This window comes from Pagrus pagrus (assembly GCF_965226575.1).
Source record: "Pagrus pagrus genome assembly, chromosome: 13".
Taxonomy (NCBI): Eukaryota; Metazoa; Chordata; class Actinopteri; order Spariformes; family Sparidae; genus Pagrus; species Pagrus pagrus.
In genome coordinates, this window is record NC_140197.1 from 16,086,701 (window position 1) to 16,111,296 (window position 24,596).

Genomic DNA, 24,596 nt, shown 5'->3' on the forward strand with positions numbered 1-24,596 from the left:
ATATTATATTCAAATGAAAGTTCAATATCATTTTATGATATTATTGTTCATATGGTATATTAAGCCGTTCATTTCACAATTAAAAACTGAAAAAAGATTGTATCAAATATCTAAGTACACATGGCTGAAGCAGTATGGAGGACCAAAATCAAAAAAACAAATAAAGAAATACATGAGTAGATCAATAAATACATTTATATGCCATTAAAGGTGCAATAAGTAGGAATTTTAACTAAAATAATCGACAGAAGTTTGACATTATGTCAAAGAAGTGCTCCGAGCTAATAGGAAGTCAGCTAATAGGATCGCTAGCTGCACTGCTAATTGGGCTAACCAGCTACAGTCAGCAGTGAGGAGTTTCTCTGGTGATATGCAGCCTCCTCTTTGTCTGCGGTACAAATTTTGTGAAGGTGGCCAATTCGTACATATTGCACCTGAAATGCACAAAAATAATATAAAGATAATTTGATATTCCTGTTTTAGTTTGCCCATGCATTTATTTGCCTTTGTAATGTATTTACTTTCCTATTTAATTTTACACTTTATCTATTCATGTTTTTGTTTATAAACTTCTTTATCTATTTATTTTTATTATTATAATTTTCCCTTTGCATTAACCATCTATTTATATCCCTAAAGGTAGCCAGTTCTGTATTTTCTGTTAACATTCACTGATGCATTTCTGCTTCTTTCATGGGGTCAGCTTTTCGTCTATTAGATGATTGACATCAGAGTGCATGGATCCATGCCTTCCTCCCACACCAGTGGCACTCTGCCGTTGATGATGTCAACTATTCCTTTAAATCTTCCACCAACAAATGGTGAGGTAAAAAGCAACAGGCATGTTAAATAAAAACAAAGAGCATTGTAATATCATGTATACACAAAATATTTCATGCGACAAAAGCAATGGTGCATGAATGCATGTCGACGTTCTTACGTTGTTGCGAGGGGATTCGGGCCAGACAGGGTCTTCGGCGGCAAGGGCAATACTGCTCATGGCGATGACCAGCAGGATACACATCTCGAAATAACGCAGAGTGCAGATGTAGTGACACGCCCGCCGAAACCTAGGAGCAAACAAAGACTTCTTTTTTTCCCCTGTCATATAGTGTAGACGAGTGTGTGTATGCATGTGTAACCATCCCACTTACGGGTTGGTGGTGGACAGGATGAACATGGAGCTGAAGGGAGGCATGGGCCTGGGTCCTCCTTCACCTCCCTTCTCATCATCGTCATCGTCCTTATCCTCCTTCGCTGGCAGAGGCTCCGTGTTGGCATTCTTATTGACTGGATTAAAGAGGGAGCGAAAGATGGGGAGAAATTAAAGTTTGTTATTGAAGAAAACAGATGATAGAGGAAAAACAACGTATATTCATTCTTTCCTTACCCTGCAGTATGGCATTAGTGGATGGAAAAATTGGCATGTCTACAGCTGTGTAGTCAGGGTGGGGCAGCCTGATGACACTGTTGGCACGGTGATGTGCGATACTCCCGTAGCTATCTAATGTGACCAAGCTCCCGTGAGTGCCACTGTTAGCAAGATGGAGGGCAGATCCGTAGGCAGGGGCCGGAGTGTGGTTGGCAACTGGATTAGGGTGGATCTCGCTGGTAGAGCCAGAGACCAGTTTAGTATTCATGAGGTTGTCCATGTCCTCACTGTACTGGCTGTCCTGCCTGGAGAGGGTCTTCTGGATGGGTCTTGTGGTAGAGAGGTTGGGGACACTGCAATCCCTAGAGAGAGGGAGTCAGAACAAGCGATTGGTGATAGGAAAAAGAATGTTGATGTGCATTATTTCTACAGTCATGTGCAATGGACTTACTTCCTTCTGTGCTGGCACATCCTCTTCCCCTCGCCATCCGTTTGATTGCCATGGCGACTTCTTCTTGGCCTCCTCTCTCCGCCATCGCCAGCTCCCTCCTGCTCTCCCCCTTCTCCACCTCCGTCAACCCCTTTGCTCTTATGTCTCCCTGTCTTTCCAGCCCCTCCTCCGCCATCCTCGCCATCTTCTGCACATTTGCGCTGTGACCTGGGCTTCCTGTGCTCTGACTGGCCTCCCCCTCGGCTGCCACTTCGGGTGTGGTGGTGGCGCCTGGACGGCCTCTCCTCCGAGCCCGGCCCAGGGATGACCGTGGCATCCAATCGGACGTGCGAGCTGTGGTGGTGGTGCTCTCCTTTGCGGCTCCGCCTGCTCTCTGTGGACTCGCCCCGCTCCATGGGAGGCCTGACTGGACCCGAGCCTCCTCCGCCACCACCACTTCCTACTTGGCCACCGGGTTCGTGTAGACGCGTTTGTCTGTGGAGCTCATCGGCCGGATGGTGCTGGCTATAGCAAAGGTCTGAATTGTTTGCGGTAGTCTTGTTGGTGTTGTTGTTGCGGTTCTCGTGGGGGTCAACCACCAAGGGTCGATCCAGGTGGGTCTTCATGTCTGGACGGATGTGACGTGAATAGTTCACCTGCAAGGTAAAGACAGGACAGAAGGTATGGACAAGAAGAGGATATAACGTTATAATTCTTTCTAGCTAGACAAAAACTGGCAACATTTCTCTCTAACATTTCTCAGGCAAGCAACATGCCAACATAAGTCATCATCATCATCATTATCGTCATCGCCATCACTTGTGTATACTGATAGCACAAGTCTAGAGGCCTTTGTTTGCCTTGTCCTTTACATTGTTGTGCTCCTCCCTCCCTGTCCTTGCCTTCCAGCGGTCGTCAGGGTCCAGCTCATTATAGAGGGCCTCGCGGCTGGACACCAGGGTCTGCCTCCTCAGCTCCTTGGTACGCTGTTCCCACACTGACTTATTGATCCCTTTATGGTTCTTCTGCTGCTCCTTACTGCAAAAGGAAGCAGGGTGGAGAGAGAGAGGAGGGTATTGACAGCATTAAATACCTGTTTAAAGATATGTACCGCTCTGCAAATGTACACACAAAGCCATGAGAATGAGGTGAAAACCAACACCAAAAATATAAATACATAAAATAGCCAGGACATAAAGACACACTGGGGGCCACAGACATTTAAAGGCTTATTTGGCTGGACCTATAGAACAAGGCAGCTCAACAAAACAAGGCTCTGGGTGTCTACACAGCTTGCCAAAGCACCGGGCAGCACAGCCCGAATTTGGTAAGCCATGTGGGGACACAAAATGGAGGCAAGGTCAGAATTGGATGTAATAATCTATAATTAACCTAGAAAAACTATCAAAAAAAGTATACACAATTTAATCAATGAGATTTGTGGAGGACAAAAGGCCAAAATGGCACCCCCAAAACCCCATCGTTTGAACAGAACAGATGGCAAAGTGACACCCAAAAACTGTCAGTGACCACCACCTTTCTTAAGTCCCTTTCAGACACAACGCAGCAATGGCACCACTGTGCTTTGAAACCCATTTTTTTCCAATGGCTTGCATCGTACCCTGACAGCTTTTCACTGGATTTGAGCAAAGCGTGTGCACAGCTTGACAAGCTCACAACTTTGGGGCGTGGCAGGCTGTGACGAATACAGATGTTGCCAAAAGAAATGAGCCAGGCAACCAGGCATGGAAGGGAAAATGGAGGAAAAGCTAATATTGTGTGTGTCTTGAATTATACAACACAAGTTTGCACTTGCATCAAGACCTCAGTAGGAATGCCCTATCTTGATATGCCAACCATGTAGGCATACCAGGCGTGTTTTAACAGCTTGTTAGCAAGCAACATGTATTGTGTATATGACAAAAAGAGCTAATGCTAGTGCATGCTTCTTATTACAGGACAGATTCATCTTCGTTGCTGGCGACAACAGGACGACATAGTCCCGCTAGAAGTTTTGAAAACTCCGCCTATTTTGCTTTGTCATCTGCGGCCTCCCGATACAGTCAGTTGTATGCTGAGGCGACTGCAGCTCAAATCGCGTTGTGTCTGAAAGGGCCTTTACCCTCCAAAACTTCCACCAGTAATCAACTTTAACTCCCTTTTTCCTCCCAGGGCCAATAGTCAACCACAGGAAAGCAACAGCCGTACTGCGAGGTAACGGCAACAGAAAACAAACTCTTCAAAATAAGCCAACAGAAAGGCAAGTATGTACTTTATAAAAAAGTTTGAAACAAAAGGACAAGGAAAGGATGGTGTTCTAAAACACAAGAGAAAGCAAGGAATGGTTGTAAAGTCAATCAACAGAAGGGATTCAGAAATGAATAAACAAATAAATAAATACCAGTCCAGAAAGGGGTCGGTAGCGTTGTGACACTCACTGTGTACTTTGTTGCTGAGGAGGGAAACAGCTGGTGAGTGAGATGGCACGAAAGAACAGCAGGAGGATTTCATTCCAAAATGAGCTTTTACCTCTCCACCATTTAAAAATCAGTCCACCCCAAAAAATGGTCAATCAATAAAACAGCCCGTGAAAACTGAATTACTATAAGAAGAAAAAAAATGTTCCTGAAATGCAAAAACTGAGCAAAATGTCAAGGTTTTTACATTTTTATTTATTTATTTTTTTTGCCAAAAAGATTCAGTATTTTGGAATGCAACCCTTCACACATACAAACACATGACACCAGACGTTCTCACACACTCACCTCTGCAGTTTGTTCCACCCGTGAATCTAAAACGATTTATTTATTTTTCTCTGTCTTCCTTTTAGCTATCTCACAAATTTCATCTTTCTTGCATCACTCACGTACCCTGCATTATTACTGCTGCTCGGTCCCGATCGTTCTTTGTATCTTTTACAATGTGTTCCTCAACTCCTGGAGGTATCTCTGATGTTCCTATTTGTTTGTACAATATCTTTACTTTGAAATGTAAATCTTTCTGGCTATCTTTTTCCAGTAAATAACATTTTTGTTCCACAAATTATTTCCCTTCCCTCGTTGTCCACCAGTGTTTATATTTCGCCTTTCTCTGTCTTTAGTATAACAGTCCTTTATGAAATACCTCCTCTGTTCTATATAACATCCCTCTTAATGTTACACTGCATTACATTACAGAGGTATTGCCTCACTTTAGGTATTACCTCCAAAAAATTATGCTCCTGTGTTTACCATGCATGATGAGAACATTGAAAAATATTACACTAACTTGAATTACCACATCGCGGTTGTATGCCTCCATGCACCAGTCAAGTTGCTGTTCCTGAGCTGTGGCAATGAATAATGCCAGAGCATTTTAATCGTCATTATCGTATTAATTCTTGAATTATGGCCAAAAATGTTCTGGTTATGGTGGACACTTTTACCAAATTTGATACATTTCCCTCAAGGCATTCTTGAGATATCGCGTTCACAAGAATGGACAGACAACCCAAAAACATAATACCTCCGGCCACGGCTGACATAGCGGAGACATAAAAAATGTGATGTACTCATAATGTTAGCCTGTGCTGATGATGGTAAATCAGAAGCTTACACCACATTTAAAAAAAAACTAACGAGAACGTGTTATGATTTGCTATCGAGCATGCTAAAGTTTAGCATTTAGCATAATTTCAACACCATCTTCACCTGCTGTGTGATTAAAGCCTTTCTTACTGAATCGTTACTGTATTCCTGCAATGTTTTGTTACTGCGTCTCAGTGCTAGTTAGTGTTCTGTAGCCTTACGACTGTTTTCCATGGGTTTTATAGCTTTCACGGCAGCCTCCTTCCTGAACCTACCGTAGAATATCTTCTTAAAAGATTCTTCATGCACCACTGATGTCCCCAAGTTTAAAATCCATGCTTGGAAAAACTATCTCCATTGGAATTTCAATGTCTTTCCTTTGAGGGATTTGGATTTACACTGATACAGTGGGAAGTAATGCACACTGCAGCCCGACTGCAACACGCCGTTTAGTTGAAGAAAGACAGTTAGCTAAGATTGACGATTGACTCTTCCCTACCCTGTCAAGATTTAACGTGCAAGAGGATCATACATGTAGAGGCGTCGGACATTTGGATTACGCAAGTGTAGCTTTTCTATTAAAACCAAAACACACTCTCTCCCTCTCACCACACACACACACACACACGCACACACACAGAAATACACAGATACATGTGCATTGTATTGAAAAAGAAACATTAAACCTGGAGAGGACTCTGAATAAAATGTACCGTTACACAGACGCACAAATGTTCACAGCACGATGAAGTACAGTACACACAGGAACGAGAAACTGTGATTCATGAAATGTTGAACATGTGATGAGCTCTAACTCTCGGGGATGTTTGTTCAATGCATCAATGTGCAATAATGTGTGTATGCGTGTATGTGTGTGTGTGTGTGTGTGTGTGTGTGTGTGTGATATGAAGTGGGCAGAGGCTGATGTATCAGAGCAGTAAAGGTCAGAACTGTGTGTACATGTGGTGTGTGTGTGGTATTTCTAAGAAGACCTGAGCCCCCCTGCTGTGCTTTTTTAGGACAGACCACAGTGTGGTATGTGTGTGCCAGTGTGTGTGTGTGTGTGTGTGTGTGTGTGCGTCTTTATATGAGTGAGAGTGTGTGAACTTTACCAGGAGTGAAAGGAAAGACCCCTGTGTATACAGAGAAAAGAGATCAAAGACTCTGACTCTCCTGACCGGAGGAGGGCTGGCCCAGATCAATCCAACAGTGGCCTGTGTGTCTGTGGTTGTGTGTGTGTGTGTGTGTGTGTGTGTGTGTGTGTGTGTGTGTGTGTGTGTGTGTGTGTTCTAGTATGCACAAAAGAGTGTGACAAAGAGAAAGGGAAATAAAAAGAAGAAGAGAGGGAGAAGAAGAAGCTGACAGAGAGGGAGAAAGAAGCAAGTAGACGCATATTTCAGTTGATCAGTTAAAAAAAAAATCCGTGCGAGTGGACCTATGAATGTGAAAAACTGGATGATGCTTTATTCCAAGCACGGCAATGTTTTAAATAAACCTAGTACTGATGAGAATATAAACAGTGTGGCTGGATGAGCATATTAAAGCTGTTTCACACCAGTGTGATGAGAAAATGTGGTGAAAATATACAGAAACTATGCATTATAATTCTTTTTAAATAACATAATAAACACATTGCTCTTTGCAATAACATCACTGTTGTCAGACTGATGAGTGATGTGTTGAGGGTCCAAACATAAGCAGACGACAGAGGGTTATTGACAGCTTTCCTCAATCCAAAAACTCTTTGTGTTCTCCAGGTTACTGAACATTGCACAAGGGCTCGACTCTTCGATTCTGAGTAAGTTTCTTTAAAGATACGTGTGAATGTTCCACCCTAAAATCCCTGCCACGTGTGAAAACGTTTTAAACGGATGCAAAAACCCGAGAGCGCGACAGTAATAGAGACAGGAACTCACGCTGCGATGGAGAGGTTGGCAGCAGACAGTGGGCTGACTTCAGCCACCTCCTTGGCTTTCTGCAGGGCAATCTTCTGACTGGCAGCCTCCTCTTCCTCCTGCTCATCCTGCAGAGAGGAAGGAAATCAAAAAGCAGGCGATGAATGAGGTGGGAAGGAAGGAATCCATTGAGCGGAGGATCGAGATACTGAGATTTCAAGTCAGATTGGACTGCGGCGTACCTTGGTCAGTTCCTGCGCATTGGCCAAATTGTCCACAGCGATGGCCAAGAACACGTTCAGCAGTGTGTCTGAACCCGGAGTTAGAGGAAATCCAGCATGTGGGAGTTTGTTTGTACACACGTATGCAGCATGCACATGCAGTAATTGAACAAAAAAAAAGAACAATTACCGCATTCGAACTCTTAAAATGGCACCTAATCCTTCTCCCTCATTAAAAATGAATGAATGAACATGCAAATATTCTTCATTTCATAAGTTCGGCAGTTAAACACAAGAGGTCTCCGCAACTGTGAACGTCTTGAATTCCAGTGTGTGTCTTTTGTCTGTGCGTGTGTGCATCTTTGCATTCCCACCATTAAAGGATACAGTTGCCAAAAAGCGTGAGTACAATGAAGAAGACAGAGAAGGCCATGCCCTTGTTGACTCCGCCCTGAGATTTGATGCCGTCGTACATCACCATGTTCCAGTCCTCGCCGGTCAGGATCTGGCGCAGCAACACAGAATATTTCAAACGAGGCCTTGTTCGTTCCAAACACATGTAGCGATTTGTTGAATTATGCCTTTTACTAATGACATTTAGGAATTCAAAAGTAGAGTTCTACATGTTTTATCACTTCCTCGTGCGCAAATCCTCTTTAGTCCTAATCCAGTCCCACCACTCTGCCTCCCTCCCTCCCTCCCTCCCTTCCTCCCCTTCACATCATCTCCTCTCCTCACCTGGAACACTGTCATTATTGCTGCGGGGAAGGTATCGAAGTTGGTCGGAGGAGTGCCATTTTCAAAATTAAACCTAGCAGGGGAAAAGAGTCGAATGGGAGAGAGAGAGAGATGGGAGAGAGGAGTGTGAGGGCAGAAACACCAGTATCTCTTTCAAAAAAAAAAGGAATTAGCCAATCTGGCAATGAACAGAAACCAATCTCCTAGCAGAAAGTCAAAATGAGGACTATTAAAAAGGAGAGGAGGAGGCCGAGGTAAAGGAAAACAGCACTGACTGTCCTCCGAAGAGCTGCATGCCCAGCAGGGCAAAGACAACTATGAAGAGGAAGAGCAGGAAGAGCAAGCTGATGATGGACTTCATGGAGTTGAGCAGAGACACGACGAGGTTGCGCAGAGATGCCCAGTACCTGAAGAAAACAGACGGAAAGCATGCGTTTAATTGAGTGTAGTATTACGATAGGAATGTGAGGAATAATAATACTATAACACAGCAGACTCACTTGGTGACTTTGAAGATCCTCAATAACCTGAGAGCTCGCAGCACACTGATGCCGAACGATGTGCCCGGCTGGATGATGGACCACAGAACTTCAAATATGCTGCCACATATCACCTAATGCAGATACAAGCAGGTGGTTATTCATCACGATGAGCGGGTAATGTGCACACATCAGCGAAACATTAATGCATTTTTGTTTGCGCGTGTCTGCAAGGTCTAATAGGTGTGAAGTAAGTGTTTGCACCTGCTTGCGAGTGTGTGCGTGTGTGTTTATTTGTGCCTTTGTGCGGTGCTGTGGGACTCACAATGCAGTCGAAGCAGTTGAAGGAGGAGTTGAGGTAGGCCTGCTTGCCCAGGCCGTACATCTTTACCATCATTTCCGTCAAGAATATCCCCAGGAAGATGAATTCGGCAAAATCTACACAGAGGGAAGAGGACAAGAGGAGAGGAGACGATTGATTCCTGCGTCCTTCAAGCCGTGTCTGTAAATTAAGCTCCCAACTATCCATCCATGTCTGTGAGAAGGGGAAGATATTTTGCAGTGTCTTTTATTAAAGCAAACTGTATTAAATGCATTACAATCCTTCTTTCGGTTTTGAGTGGAGAATAAAACATAGGCCCAATCCAGAAACGTCGTTGTTAGTTGTATTTCCTGTTTTATTTTGGAGGCTCTCTCCTCATGTGTCATATTTTGCTTTTCACTTCCTGTCTTTTCCTTTTTCCCGCCGTTTTACCTATATGCCTGTGTTTCATTGGTTAATAAGTCCCTGTGTATTTAAGCCTGTGTTGTTCCGGTGTTACCGGTCATTCAGACCAAATGCGAGGCGAATTATTCGCACGTACACATCAAATACAACGTCAAAGAAAAGACACGAAAAGATGCAAATGCGCGTCGTTGATTTCAGCTTAGTTAATAAAGGTCTCCTTTTGTTTTTTATCCTGCCTGCCTCTGTGTCTTGCATTAAACCTAACGTTTCCCCCATGTGCGCCTGTAAAAAAGAGAGACGAGACTGCGCAAGTAAAGGACATTGTGCATGTGGATGCGCTTGTGTTAACTGTTTGGGTCAGCTCTTTCATGGATTCGGTCACATTTACTTAAGAATTTGCTCACCCACACCCTTCCAGTAATCTGTGCTGAGAGTATTTGTGCGTTTGCGGAGAGATAATCTGTGCATGCTCGCACTAAGCATGCATGTATCCCCGTCCCTCCTACTCACTCAGAAAATCAGAGAGTGGCTCCGGCTGGTCGTAGTGCACTACTGCCACACACATTGTGTTGAGGCCCACCAGACACAGTACGGTCCAGTAGAAGGCCTGGGACTTAACAACGTGTCGGATTAAGAAGCGTAGCCGTCGCTCCCGGCGCTTGAAAGTCGATCCTTCGAGCTTGGAGCTCTTCAAGCTGGCACGGGCAAATGGTGACCCTGGAGGGATAAGCAAGTGACATTGTATATCGTTAGCTTCACAGTGAGGTGAACAGTGCTTGTGTACATTTAGGATTGTAATGTAAAAAATAGTGTAAAAAAAAAGATATATATTCGTCATGTGAGGCAATTCATTTACCCAAACCTTGCATATCTGTCAAGGCCAGCAAGGAAACTGATATTTAGTGGAAACATCTGGCTTGTTAAGATTTCCCAGTGAGTTTAACAAGCATTTTCTGGCACTACAGGCAAATGGATAACTGGATAATTCAGTTTTAGTAGCATATAATCTGTGCTCTTCTGAGCAGATTGTGCTGTCCCAGTTAGAAGATATAAATAACAATAATAATATCACTACAATGGAGATATTTTTTAATCTTATGAGAAAACAGGGAGAGCCGCCCTGCATGAGGAGTCTGTAGGTTAGAGAAAAGGAAGGTGGGGGGAAAGTAACACGAGGAGAGAAGAGTAGAGCAGCGAAGGACGGGGGAGGGAAGGAGAGGAGGGTCAGGTAATGCTGATATGCAAGATAAGATAGCATCTGTATGTTCCTGTGGTTTACCTTTGTGTGTGTGTGTGTGTGTGTGTGTGTGTGTGTGTAATGAAAGAGAGAGTGCGTATCTTACCTACTGCCAGATCCCCCTCCCCTTCCTCTGGGTTTAGAAGCTCAGCTTTGCTCTTGTGGTTCTTTGTGGCTCTCCTACGGGAGCCTGTAATTAAAAAAAAAAAAAAAAAAAAAAAAGAGTCTTTAATCTGTAATACAACAACACTGATATGCTTGAGTATAATTTTTGAAATCGCATCCACGCATGCACAAACACAGAGCAAAGAAAACAGCAAGTTCGTACCGTCATAATCATTTTCGTTTTCATCGTCTGCCAAGATGACCTCTTCTTCAAAAAACAGAGAAGCAGAAATGTTAATAGGGAATACAGCCACATTGAATTCACCCTTGATGACTTCCACATCATCTATCAATCTCATTATTACCATCAATTGTCGTTTCTCGCTTTAATTAAAACTGGAAACAAAGTGTTCGGCCTGCACCTGTGCTTTTTACTCAGTCCGCCCTCCTTTGTTTTTTAAAGCTTCCTTGTTTTTATGTAGATTATCTTTTCAAGGAAGATCAAAGGTCTGTCCTTTCTATCTGCCCCTGTATCCGCTCCTTCCAACATCCAACGTCCAACCCTCCGTTCCTCTTATCTTCTCCGCATCTTTCCTGCCCTCAGCAGACGGGTCAGAAACAGAAGACAAGAGGGAGAGAGGGAACCGAGGTCTTCGCTGTCCGAGCATCAAACGAGCGTCTTCAATCGTGGCGATGTAAATCGAGGCTGTGCAGAGTGCGCTGGCCACGATTCAAGTATGTTTTGTAACGTTCTGAGGAGAATTATACCAATACTTTACCTCCACAGCGGGTGAATTAGGTTTATTGAAACCTTCAGGACAAAATGTGCACTATCATACATTCTGCAGGCATTTTTTACAGTATGTTTTATGGTCATACGTCTCTTTGTGTGTAAAACATCAACCGCACATAAAATATATTACACAAACCAGCTTTGCAGATCCACTCCAGATAACCGTTGAGCTCTCTTTCAATCTGCTGCTGTCTTCTGAGCTTCAGGAACTCGCTCCTGTTCTCCACACGCTCTCTCTCTTTGGCAAACTCCCTGCAGGGACACACGGTAAATACATTCAATCAATTTTTAAAAATCTGGTCAAGATTAAGAGATGGGAAAAAAAAATAAAAAATAGGAATAAATAACCTTGGCGCCATCTTTGTCAGAAGCACACACACACTTACCCTGACAACACACCCAGCACCAGGTTGAGCATGAAGAAGGAGCCGATGATGATGAGGGGGATGAAGTACATCCAGTTCCATGCACTCCCTGAGGCATCGTTGCTCTGTGAACACACGCACGCAGACATCAGACAGAGTAATCAATCTTCGGTTTTGAATTTGATATAACAGAAGCACGACTTAGCAGTGAGCACCGGGAGATTAGCCACGACTCACAATGCCTGAGACATTCCTACATAGTGGGACGACTGTGCAGCTTCGACGGCATGTGTTTTGGTCCGTCTGTGCTGAAAGTTAAGGGATGTGTTCACCTCCGCACTAAAGAAGATACCTTTATTCGGCGATAAGTCGTTCGAAAGAAAATCAGTTGCTAATTATTTTTTAAAAGTGATTAATCTCTTCAGTCATACTTCAAGTGATAATATCAAATATTTGCTGGCTCCGGCTTCGTAAATGTGAGGATCTGCTGCTTTTCTTTGTCATGTATGTAACGAATGAAGAGTCTTTGGGGTTTAATCGATTAATCTAAAAAATAACGGCAGATCGATCAGGAATGAAAAGCGATCATTAGTCGCATCCCTAATCGATCTGTCTCCAGGTGCAGCGCACGTCGTACGTGTCTTTAACGCTCGCTCTCAAAAGCTGGTCATTTAATGGAAGTAAACATCTGGAGGGAACGACATGTTTGACAAAATGGGTCCTGAACTCATCATTAATTGTCCAGACAATGTGGCCATTGAAGAAAAGAGGCCAGTACACTCAGAAGTGCTGTCCACCGCTGCCGGAAATATAAACAACAGCAGGGCTGACACGATTTTGCTTTAAGTCATCTCAATAAGTAAATGCATATCTGCCACTCTATTTAGCTGCTCAGCGCAGAGTAAATAATGTATTACAAATGCGCTGGTCTCTCCCTCTCCGTCTCTACCATCCTGCTGTCCAGACTCGCCTTCCATTTTCTTATTGTTCTCCCTCTCCTTTTGCATCTGTCTTCGAGACCCTTTCTCCTGCGTTACCTGTGCTTTTTTCATTCCTTTTGACGTTTCATTGGCTCATTCTTTCCATCATTTCTACCATCTCACCTTCCCTCCTCCTTTCCTTTTTCTGTGCAATCTTTCCATTCCTCCTCACTGTAACAGATCAGCCTGGATGCTAATTCTTCATTTTACCCTTTCCCACCTCCAGACCCCCTCTTCTTGACGCTCTCTTCCTCACAGCCTCCCTGTCTAACGTCCCCCCGTCTCCTCCTTCCTCCATCTTTCCTCCTTCCCGCATGTAGGCTGGTATTGCCGCCGTGTACCCGATGTACCGCAGACCCTTTTTTCTACCATTAAACTTTTATCGCTCCCCTCCCCGGCAGCTGCAAGAATAACTTGGGCTGAACAGGCCCTTTTAAATATAGAGCAGCACCGGGAAGGAGGGACACAGGGAGAGAGACACAGAGTGAGAGGGAAGGGGAGGAAGGGAAGGAAAGGAGGAGAACAAGATGAGGAAGAAAGACAAAAAAGAGAGAAGGAATACAGAGAGAAAATGAGAGAAATGAGACGGACGGAGAGGGAGGGGAGATGGGGAAAGAGACGACTACAGTAACACTCAAAGACCCTCATCTACCTCTGGTCTCCTAGCAACCGTTGCCACTGACAGCAGGGAACTATTGAGTCTTGGTCATGAGTAATGACACTGTTCAAGACCTGCAGACGCACAGTGTGCACAGGTGAAAATCACTGAATGTTTTCACACTTGAGTTTTTTTCGTATCTTATGAGAGAAAATCACCTGAGGTGGTTTGGCTGTGCAGACATTCATCAGACATTGTGTGCCAGTGTTAGCCACACAAAATGACCACCAATTGGGACAATGATGTAAATACTGTATAATGTCCCTAAAAAGCAGGTCCACAAGGCAAACAAACTGCTACTGTATAATTTCCACTCTGATTCTAATTAATTTGCTAAGGTGTTTGTCTGCCGGTGCATCCCATCCATAACAAGGTCTGATGGGTTTTGCATTCTGGGTTATCATCCTCTTCACTTGAATGAGCCCTTCTATTCTCGTCTAAACCTCCTGGCAGAGAGGCCTGCAGTAACTGGTTCCTTTAATGCATGACAGTAATTATAATATATATATAGATATGTATTTATATATATATCTATATATATGAAAAATGTTTTATTATGCTACGAGAGGCAATCGCGCACCACCGTCTGAAATAATTAACAGCAAATGTAATCATAATCATAACTTAACTGAACAAATAGCCATTATTATTAGTATAAGTATTACTGTAGTAATCACCTCTGCAGTACTGCGAGTGGTTTGTCCAAGTGGTGTTGCCGTACCCCAGTGGTAGCCTTGTAGTTCAAAACCTGCATCTTTTCCGTTCGATCAATAGCAATGCAGTTTCTAGGTCAAATTCTTATGGTTGTTTGCTTTGCTCTGGACAGTAGCCATGCTGCTAGCGGTAGCCATGTTGCTACTACTGCAGTGGCGAACAAGCTAGGAGGGGGGGATTAAAAAAAATGTGTCTGTTTTCCCTTTAAGAATAGCAGACAGCGGTCACCCCGCTGCTACAGCCTCGCCTCATTGTTTTTCATTCCAACTTGACTACATGCATAGCTTTACTTATACATATGCCCTGTTTCATAAGAGTGTGTAAATGATGTTCCATACACTGTTTAGCAGTACATACCCAGTAGAGCAGTTCAGTCCAGCCCTCCATGGTGATACACTGGAAGACGGTGAGAATAGCAAACAGGATGTTGTCAAACTGGGTGATGCCATAGTTTGGTCCCAGCCAGTACTGTCGACACATGGTGCCGTCTGGACACAGCCGTGACGGAAGCTCCGTCCCACATGGAACCTCTTCCCGGATCTCACCTGAATATGGATGAAAGTGGGGAGGCGTTTGGAAACAAAAGGTAAGGCAAATTTGTTTTTGAGTGCTATCCATTGGCTCAAAGGATTACTTTGCCCTTTACTCTCTATTTATAATCTCGACTCCATATGGGGGAAATATTCAGATTATAAGTATTGCAAACAATCTAACACGAAGACAGTACATTTAAAAGTGCACTTTTGGCAGACACACGTGTACGTTCATACACATCCACACACGCATCCGTCTACCTGTATGATTGTCAAAGCAGGTCATGTGGAATTTGCCCATGTAGAACTCCAGGCCAATGATGGCGAACATGAGGATGGCGAAGAAAAGAAGCAGGCCAATTTGCAGCAGAGGGATCATGGCCTTCATGATGGATTTGAGCACCACCTGTAAGCCTGGAGGACACAGTGTGCACAGTGTTAAGATTTGCACAGTTCTTGTAATCCATCAGCAATTTTTATTTCAATGCATTTTCAACAATCGTACTCAGCAGTTTGCAGTTATAGCCGAAACCCTCAGATTACACCATCAACCATTTTGCTGCACCCGCTGCAAATTAGTGTATGTTTCCATCCACATGCAATTTTTGGTGGTTGGTTTGTTGAGACAAGCAGTAGATGGCACCAATTTTTCCAGTCGGGCAGAATAATGCCAGTTCAGAAGAAGAGGACGCCATTTAAAGAGGGTTAGTTGGTGAAAAAACATTGTGGGAGACACAATGACATTTCTGTTTGTTTTCTGTATTAATGTGACATAGGTCTCTTCGGCAGAGGTGAAGCCTCAGGTTGAGTGGGAATAGCTGATCAGTCGCGTGAGTTAAATGTTCCCTACGTTAGAACAAATTCGATAAAGGTGTTTCGATCTCCCACTAAGTGCGTTAACGCTTTTTCGATCCTTGCCATTTCCATCAACCTTTTCTAATGCGATGCGTCCAAGTGTGCGTAAAAATATGTGGACGGAAACGCCCCACAGACAGTTATGTAAAATAAACCGCACCCGCCCAAGGCTCGTTCTTAGTGTTTTCTAACCAAAATAAAGGGTCTCAATGGCAACATTTCTCAGTAAGTTTTAAGTTTACCTGAAAAATTGCTCTGTGAAAAACAATCCCACTTTTTAAATGTATATCACATACTGGCATGGAAGCTTTACAGGAAGCTTAGTGACTTTTATGATGAGTAAGCCTTGGTTTGCCTGTTCAGCCCTGTAGTGGCTTCTAAGCTATTAATAACTCTGCAGTGGTGCTGGAACACTACTGCCACTATAACATTTAAAAAAAAAAAAAAAAAAAAGGAGCAGAGAGTGCATAGAAGAACCACTTTTGTTGGAACACTTTGGGTGCATTATGCAGAACAACACAAAAGCTGCATAAAACCTTGACACAAAATGTTTCTCTGTGCTATTTTCATCCTCCGATAAAACTGAATACTGTTTAAAAAACACTTTATTTAAAATTTCATTTTCTCAATGAACAAAGAAGACGTTTGGGATGAAAGGAAGTCGTCAGTGTGAGTTCACATGAAGAGTTTTGACTTACTGGGAATGCCGGACACCAGTTTGAGGGGCCTCAATACTCTTACAGCCCTGAGGGTTCGCAAGTCGAAATCTGAACCCACAGTGGACAGGATCCTAAAGGGAATGAGACAAATCCACAGAAGTGTGCACAGGCGATCAATATTTAAGCAAGTCAAGCTTGTCACTGTCAGTCAGCCTCTCCCTGTTTTTCCTCTTTCTCTCGCAAACACACGCACACTTTAACACAAACCCATGCCAGGTCATTACAAGCAACCGGGTGAGCACTGTATGTAAATCCTGTAAAAGCTGGTCTGATCAATAGAGACTGACAAGTGCAGTCGGACAGAGGAGTGTATCGAGACGAGAAAAGGATGGGCTGGAGGGAGAGTGTTTTGTATCGGGATGACAGAGGGACTATAAAATGAAAAAAGGGAGCGATGGAGTGATGGGGAGGAGGGGGAAGATGGGAGGATGAGGAGGGAGGGCAGAAGAGAGAGAGAAGGTTAGAGGGAGGGAGTGCTGGCAGATGGCGAGAATCAGAGATGCTGACTTGCGTATTTCTGCTTTATTTCCGCCTATTTTTATTCTCGGTACGTTTGAAATGTTTTGTCTTCCAAAAAACGGCCAGGCTGCAGAGTGAATGTGTTTTGGTGTCTGTTACAGCACCTGCATCACCACTCATCATCTAAATAGAGACTTGTAAACAGCGTGTGTGTGTCTGTGTGTGTGTGTGTGTGTGTGTGTATGCGTGCGTGCATGAGAGGGTTAAGATGTTCCCTTGTGCTGCCAGACTTCCAGTCAGTCCCTTCGTCTGACGCACACTGTGAATCATCCTCCTGCTATCTCTCTTCCCCCTCTCTCTCTTTTTCGGTCTCTCTGACACATTTCCACTTTCCTCCGTTCCACTAAGAGGCCCGGTGACACAGCAGAGCCTTAATCACAGGTTTGAAGTCGGCCTGCTTTGCTTGGAAAAACCCTCAAAATTGACAGGAAGGGGAAAAGTAACACCGACCCAGGATCTATGGGTGAAGGTACGCTCAGCTGTGGCTGTGAATGCTGTATTGCATTACCAGGAAGCCCCCCTGTGGTAGGTCCTCCATCACGAGTGTAGCCCAGGGTCCTTGTAATGACATTGCGTGATATCAAATGCCTCATCAGAGGCCGACTTGTAAACGATAGGTTTCTGGCTCGGTCACGAGGCAACACTGTACTCCAGCTGTGTGTTCGGCTGAAACATAATGGCAGAAGTGCCCTTGAGCAACTCGCTGAATCCAATTCCTGACACGTGAAGAGAAAAACAAAACATTCAGATGTATCGCTGGAAGTGATAAACAGCCAATCACCGTGACGTCGCACTTAAAACGACAGTCACTTCCGGGTGGCCAAGCAGGTAAATTAGATCGGCGAACTAACGTGAAAGTGTTCAGATGTTAAAGAATCAAACGTACAGGTACATTTATGATGGATGAGATGTTTACATTTTGAAATGACATCACGACAGAAAGAAAATTAAATTGTATGTAAGGGCTTGATGCAGGGATTTTCTAGCAGGAACATTTTGTAAACAGACATGTGATTGGTTCTATTTAAATTAGACTAGGCTACAAAGCTTCAATATCGGCTGCTATTACTTCACTGCTAATGTACTGTATCAGGTTCAGTGTAGTTGAAGGTTTAATCAAACACGTATAGCCTATACTGAAGCCAATGCAATGTCATCATTTTCGTCCAAGTTGTTCAAGCTGACAGTCCCAGTTTGTTTACTTATATATATTAATAGTATAAATATGTAATATAAAGGCATTTCTAGTATTTTTTTCATAAAAAACCTCCCATGAGTGTGTGTTTTGACACAGAATCAAGATGAAGACACATACTGTACATTCATTGACAGATACATTCAGCAGAGTCTTGCGGAGGCATATGTTTTCATGTAAATATCTTACATCTACTATTCCCTGATGACCATTGAGGGATTTGCATAATGACAGGTTTTTAGTCTCGTTCGCTTTTCTGTCATTTATTCTTGAACGTGAATGACATTGGATTGTTTTGACACAATGTTGTGTTGTATTATAAATATGATAGCGCTGAGAACAGCGCTTCACAGAGAAGTCAGGGTGCACACTCATCTCACAAACCCACAAAGCAGCTAAAGGAGTTATTGTTATGCTCAAGGATACATGAGCCTAGAATATGCTCGGCAACGTAGAACAAAGGTGACAGAAGAAGGTGAAGTAGGAAAGAAAATGGGGATGAAAGAAATTATTATTATTACTTTTATTTGTGAAGTAAATTTTGTGAAAGATGCTCATCACAATTTCCCAGAGCTCAAAATGACATGTTAAATGTAAATACACTCTTCATTTACCATCATAAATGACAAAGAAAGGTGTCTGTGTTCTTTCAATCAGCTAATTATTCTACCACAGCCTTTTGATTATCATATTCAAATTGCCGGGGCATACAGTAAAGCTTAAAGAATAATATTAGGAGCAGGTTATGCTGCTGATAGTTGGCTTAAAGGAATAACCCCATTTCTACCTGGAAATACAGAGCAGGTATTGTGTTTTCATACGCACACGAGTCTGTGTTGTGTATCTGGTGTGCATCCTTTGGCTGCTGTTGCACATTATTGTAATCTATTTCTGTGACATGACTGTGAATATAGCGCTAACACTGATGATGAAGATGATGATGATAACATAGACGGTGCTGTCGACGATGATGATGGTAACATGATGACATTTCACTTTCTGAACAGCGTCTGCCGTCACGAACGGTGTCAGGCCGATGAGGCAGTTCCTCATTCACACCGTCTCCACGGTTACTGGGCCCTCTCTCATTCATAAGTGTTTCCATGGCAACAGGGACCTTGGCTCATTGATAAAATCTCAGTATCACCTTGGCAACAGGGCCAAGGGAGGAGCCTGATTGATTGTTTTTTTTTTGTTCCCTCCTCTCGTCTCTCTTTAATGTAAATGTACACACAAAACACACATGTGCGAACGTTCAAAAAGAGACACATGGATGACAAAAGCACGCACACACACGGACACAAACATCTGCACGGCAAATGGTCGCTGGGTGGAGATCAAACGTATCGAGAGGGAATAATTTTATTCACGTATGCACACTGGAAAGTAGGTCATTGGGAATAACCAATGGAAAACATTGTCAGGGACAGAGATGCTGCCTACAGTACATCTTATTCACTTCAACTAAACACGCACACACAGGTGATCACATACAACCTGCACTGCACGCAGAGGAACACAAATGATCGAGCAGCATCGCTGTTACACAATCTCCCTATTGACCCCTTCCCATGGGATACCAACACATTACACAAACAAAATCCCCCCCACACACACACACTTCCACCACCGTCCGTCTGCCTTCCTGCTGACTTCAGCTAAATCTGGCTAATTATCTCTGTCCACATCACTGACCAAATCGCTTCATCTCTTCCCCAAACTCCCAACTTATCTCTCCTCGTCTCCTTGCTTTCCTCTATCACCATGATTCAACTCTTTCATATTTCATTCATCTGCATAATTATATTATACCCAGCATGAGATCATTAATATCCCATTATCCCTTCACATGACATCCCATGTAACACCACGTAACGTCAAAACAGGTGAAGACGCACGTTGCTTCATGTGAAAAGTCCATACAGCGGGATTCTGGACGAGGACAGAACCGGAGGAAGTACCTCTAGACTGTCCCACACAGTATTTAATTATGTGCTGAGAGTTGTAATCATTTTTCACAGTATCCTCAAACACATTTTAAACTAGGAGACACGCTATTTCAAGAGAGCACGACTTCACAATCCCTCTAAAACGACAAAGGAGAGGAAAGGAGATCATTTTTAGGTAGAGATAAGTTATTATTCTTACTGTAATAGATTTAGCAAATTTCAATCTCAGCAGATTACAAGGTCACTGAAAGGCTTCCTTCCCTCACTTCCCTGTGCTATTCATATCTAATCAAAGGAACCTCAACGAGGAGGAGGAACGGAGCGAATATGCGAGCCAAGAATGGCTGTAAACTAAGGGTAATTGGACTAATAATCAATAGCGGACATAAAAAACAACTAGCTTATTCCCAGGGCCAAATCACTCAGGCAATTTACTCCAAGAGATAGGTCAACACACACACTTGGGCACAGGAACAAGGGTGCACACAAATCCTCTGACATCCAACGAGGTCGTAGAGTGAACGGCTAATCTATTCAGACATGTTAAGTGCCATTTGTGTCTTCGTCTTTGTATGTGTTGCGCAAGAAAGTGCACCAGGATCGAGCAGGAAACGGAAAGGAATGTTTGAAGTGGAAATGCATGGCTGTGTGTGTGTGTGTGTGTGTGTGTGTGTGTGTGTGTGTGTGCGTGCGTGCACGTGCATTTGTCAGCGTGTTCGCAAAGGTTTCGGCCAGAGGTGGGTAGAAAGGCCAAGTAGCCTTTCATCTTCAAAGAGCTGCACTGCTAAAAAACACAACCCCCATTCATAGAGAGCACAACAAAGAATGAGTGTGCCATGTGTGTCTGTGTGTGTGTGTGTGTGTGTGTGTGTGTGTGTGTGTGTGTGAGTGTAAAATGCATTGACTTCAGTCAGTGTACATAATGTATCATGGGAATATACAGTATGTGCGTTTGTAAGTGCTGCAGCAGAGTGTCTGTACATCCCGCTGCAGCTTCCGGCTTTATTGAGAAAGGTAACAACACAGCTGGTTGACGGAGAGACGAAGACCGAAGGGTGTGATCGGGGACTGTTGTTTACATCATGAAACAAATACATTGTTTACTTGGAAAAAAGATATTTGATTAGTGCTTCATCATTTTCTCTGTCCATTTCCTCTTTCCTGTTTCCCAGTTTCTCTCTGGATCCTTCTGCTTTTCTTTATTTCTTACTCCTCGTTCACAAGAAAAGGATTGATTATTAGCTGATATTTAGCATTTTTGCGATCGTTGCCGATAAATGTAATATATTGCCGGTAACATGGTTACTTATAGTTATCAGTCTTCTTGACTAGTGTTCATATGTTGGATCAACACCCAGCAATGCTTGTGCCTATAGGAGGCACTGATGATTTCGCTGCTGTGTCATGCTTGCTCGGAGGGTTTCACTGTCAAAAAGTAAAGATTTCCTATTATAAAGCACAGAGGGAGGGGGATTATGTGAGACCAGGCATTTAGTGGAAGTTTTAAGGACAGCCTGGCTTCCGTCTGCTCTCTGCATCTCACTACTTCCTGCTGTCTCGCTGACACCCATCTTCTTACTTCTCTTCTCTCTTACAGTCACTCTGTTGTGGCATGCTGAGATGAGCTTGGCTTCATGATTGCTCTTATTAAAGCATAAGGACATACTGCCAGAATCCCTCGGTATGTGTGTGTGTGTGTTGTGTGTGTTAGTGTGTGTGTGAGAGAAAGAGAGAGAGAGAGGAAGAGAGGGGGCCAATCGCTAGTTTCTCTGGTGCTTTGTCAGCAAAGATGTGCAGGCTTTATGTAACCAATGAAGCTCTCCAAATCACCACATGCACACACAAACATGCCATGACCTCAACATATTAATCCGTGCCAGCACTCCCACACAGTCATTTCATTAGACACAGTAGCCTATAGTAACACAGTCTCACAATGTGACTTATCGAGTGTGTGGATGACACAGTAAAAACAGCACCGCCGCTGTCAAAGTGCAGTGATTTACTCCCATGCTTCACACTGTTTCAACAGACAGAATCACTGTAATGTGAAATTTGCGAAGTAGCAAACGAGAGCATGTTGAGAGAATTTGAAACAGGAATCAATAACCGATTGTTAAGATGAGTTAAAACCTTAACCTTACTTTGTGCTTCAGCTATCTGAGGGTGTTCTCACAGGCGTCCTATGCAGATTCTCCTCTTGACCAGTGCAAACACATTCATCTAAATCATATTAATCTATACAACATGAAGCAACATTTGACAGTCGAATGGATGGATGGATGGATGGATGGATGGATACCTGACTTTCACATCAGAAGGTGGAAGAAACAGCGGCGGTGTTATTTCAGCCAACAAGGCTGCCAAATGGCCGACGTTCAAGTCAAGGCAGTGGATATTTTGAAGCGCACCTGGGGATATTTCCAGCCTCCTTGTGGTGACCAAAACCAGCTATTTTTCACGGGAGGTCAGACCATCTCCATCTCCGTTATCGCAGCGACCAAAAGAAGTATTTTAAGCCAAACCACATTTTTTTCCTAACATCCGTATTTTTTAGCACTTCCCTTGGAATCAACAGCTACGCATACTCTTAAAGGGGGCCCTTTTCTGCTGTTAAGTGTCCGAACCACAATTGGAGGTCTATTTCAAGTTTGAGTTATTGTACTGCTAAACCCTTTTGAAGAGGGGATTCATCCCCATTTTTCTTTCTTCACCTTTCCGTCTCCTTCCAAACGTTCCCATTGTCTCTCTGTCTCTACTTAGCTCCCTCTCTTCATACCTTCTACCCAAGGTCTCTTCCCTCTGTGCCCTCCCCCCAGCCACCGCCACCACCCCCCGTCTGTCTCTGTGGATGTTGTGGTGACATTTGTTCACTACCCAGGCTGCTGGCTGCCTGCAGTTCTGCTCTGTGATCTGCCTGCTGCCTTACCCAGAATGGGGCCATTCATTAGGGCAAAGGAGCAGGGATAGGATACTCACAAACACACACACACGCACACTAAACCACATGACAAACCACTTCAGTCTGTCCAGGGCGCTCGGCTCGCGTCTCTTTTGCTCGCCACTCACCCTGTGAGCACCACCACGAAGTCCATGACGTTCCATCCATTCCTCAGGTAGGAGTTCTTGTGGAAGGCGAAACCAAGCGCCAGGATCTTTATTCCAGACTCAAAACAGAAGATCCCGATGAAGTACGGCTCCGTATCATCCTGAGGAGAGAGGGAGAGAGCATGGATGTGAGGGGGAAAGAAAGGGAGAAAGGAAGAGATGGAGGATAAAGAACAGTTTCATTAATATGTGTCAACTTGGAAGAGGATTCGAGTGCATCAACTTTTTATTAGCCCTAGCATTAGCATATTTCCTGCGTTTTAAAAATATTGCTTTTATATTCCAATGGTGTCTATAATGTGTTTGTTTCTAATGTGTCTAATGTGATGCTGTTTCCAGGTGAAGAAATCCTTGTTTTAACAGCCGCTTTTAGCGAAGTGGCTGCATGAATCGCCACTGAAGTGAAATCAATAAGAAGCCAGAGCTGTCACCTGGAGTGAATCATGTTTACATACGGCTCACGCACTCACGTGGTGTATCATGGCGGCTGAACTTACCAGACGCTCAGACAGCGGCGTCTTGTCCCCATCAGGCAAATGTTGTTCCAGAGCCAGGACGATGCAGTTGGCAATGATGGTAGCTAGAATCATCCACTCAAATGGAGTGAGGAGGGGCAGTCAAGGAAGAAACACTTGAAACAGTTTCAATCCTAAATTAAATACATTTAACATTTAAAGAGTGCAATTTGACATGATACGTACTTTCTTGTATCTGAAGTGGCTAATCCAAATGTGAATTTAGCCACCTGAGGTTAGGAGGGGAGTAGTGGACACACAAACATAATTTATTGGGCAATAAACTCCACTTGACTTTACATGCCATGACATGAAAAAAAAAAAAAAAGAGATCAACTCAACTCAAACTGACCTACAAACATTTCGATCACGTATTTAAAGGCTACCTGTCATACTGTACAGCACACACACAGTCATCAGGTACAGACATTCACATCAGGTGAGTATCACGCTCAGTAATCAATAAATGATCCACATATATATATCGCAATATCCTTCAGACGACACAAAAAAAGTGTTTTATTTTATTCACAATAATATATGATTCAACTCAGAACATCTCTCTAAAATGTTTCAGCTAAACTCAAAGCCCCTATTATGCCTCCAACATCACACAATGTGCCTTACCTTTATAACTCATAAACAAGAGAGACTTCACTTGTTATTTATTCATCTTTAGTTGCATTTGGTCCTTGGTTAAGACCTTAAAGGTCCGCAAATCCACTGTTCCTGTCTTTACAATGTTTGTGTGCTGTATTTATATAATTTCAATTTTGTTTTTGTAATTTAAAATAGCCCTCTACAAGGGTTTTAAATCCATTTGCACAAATTCATTAGTGTCAACAATCTTATATACAGTTTATTCCAGTATGGTTCTATATATGCTTTGAGAAAGATGACAGAGCTGCAATATATTCATTACT

The 24,596-nt window shown here is 43.4% G+C and overlaps 1 protein-coding gene across 14 annotated transcripts in view; it reads right to left on the bottom strand.

Annotated features, from left to right (window-relative positions):
• Window positions 1–24,596, bottom strand: part of cacna1aa (calcium channel, voltage-dependent, P/Q type, alpha 1A subunit, a) — an 85,998-nt gene that overhangs the window by 40,180 nt on the left and 21,222 nt on the right. For 10 of the 14 annotated variants that reach the window (XM_084370781.1, XM_084370777.1, XM_084370782.1 and 7 more), the window contains exons 2-24: window positions 23,656–23,761; window positions 23,120–23,259; window positions 16,367–16,458; window positions 15,075–15,227; window positions 14,638–14,825; window positions 11,950–12,053; window positions 11,700–11,815; window positions 10,994–11,038; window positions 10,772–10,855; window positions 9,939–10,145; window positions 9,027–9,139; window positions 8,723–8,835; window positions 8,498–8,629; window positions 8,223–8,295; window positions 7,872–7,989; window positions 7,506–7,573; window positions 7,285–7,391; window positions 4,204–4,254; window positions 2,675–2,840; window positions 1,824–2,458; window positions 1,391–1,734; window positions 1,155–1,290; window positions 941–1,070 (exon numbers count right to left, since the gene is read on the bottom strand). In XM_084370781.1, the coding sequence (XP_084226907.1) occupies window positions 941–1,070; window positions 1,155–1,290; window positions 1,391–1,734; window positions 1,824–2,458; window positions 2,675–2,840; window positions 4,204–4,254; window positions 7,285–7,391; window positions 7,506–7,573; window positions 7,872–7,989; window positions 8,223–8,295; window positions 8,498–8,629; window positions 8,723–8,835; window positions 9,027–9,139; window positions 9,939–10,145; window positions 10,772–10,855; window positions 10,994–11,038; window positions 11,700–11,815; window positions 11,950–12,053; window positions 14,638–14,825; window positions 15,075–15,227; window positions 16,367–16,458; window positions 23,120–23,259; window positions 23,656–23,761 (3,421 nt within the window). The remainder of the gene's footprint in view (window positions 1–940; window positions 1,071–1,154; window positions 1,291–1,390; window positions 1,735–1,823; window positions 2,459–2,674; window positions 2,841–4,203; window positions 4,255–7,284; window positions 7,392–7,505; window positions 7,574–7,871; window positions 7,990–8,222; window positions 8,296–8,497; window positions 8,630–8,722; window positions 8,836–9,026; window positions 9,140–9,938; window positions 10,146–10,771; window positions 10,856–10,993; window positions 11,039–11,699; window positions 11,816–11,949; window positions 12,054–14,637; window positions 14,826–15,074; window positions 15,228–16,366; window positions 16,459–23,119; window positions 23,260–23,655; window positions 23,762–24,596) is intronic. The other 4 variants (XM_084370776.1, XM_084370775.1, XM_084370772.1 and 1 more) reach the window with 2 other exon arrangements.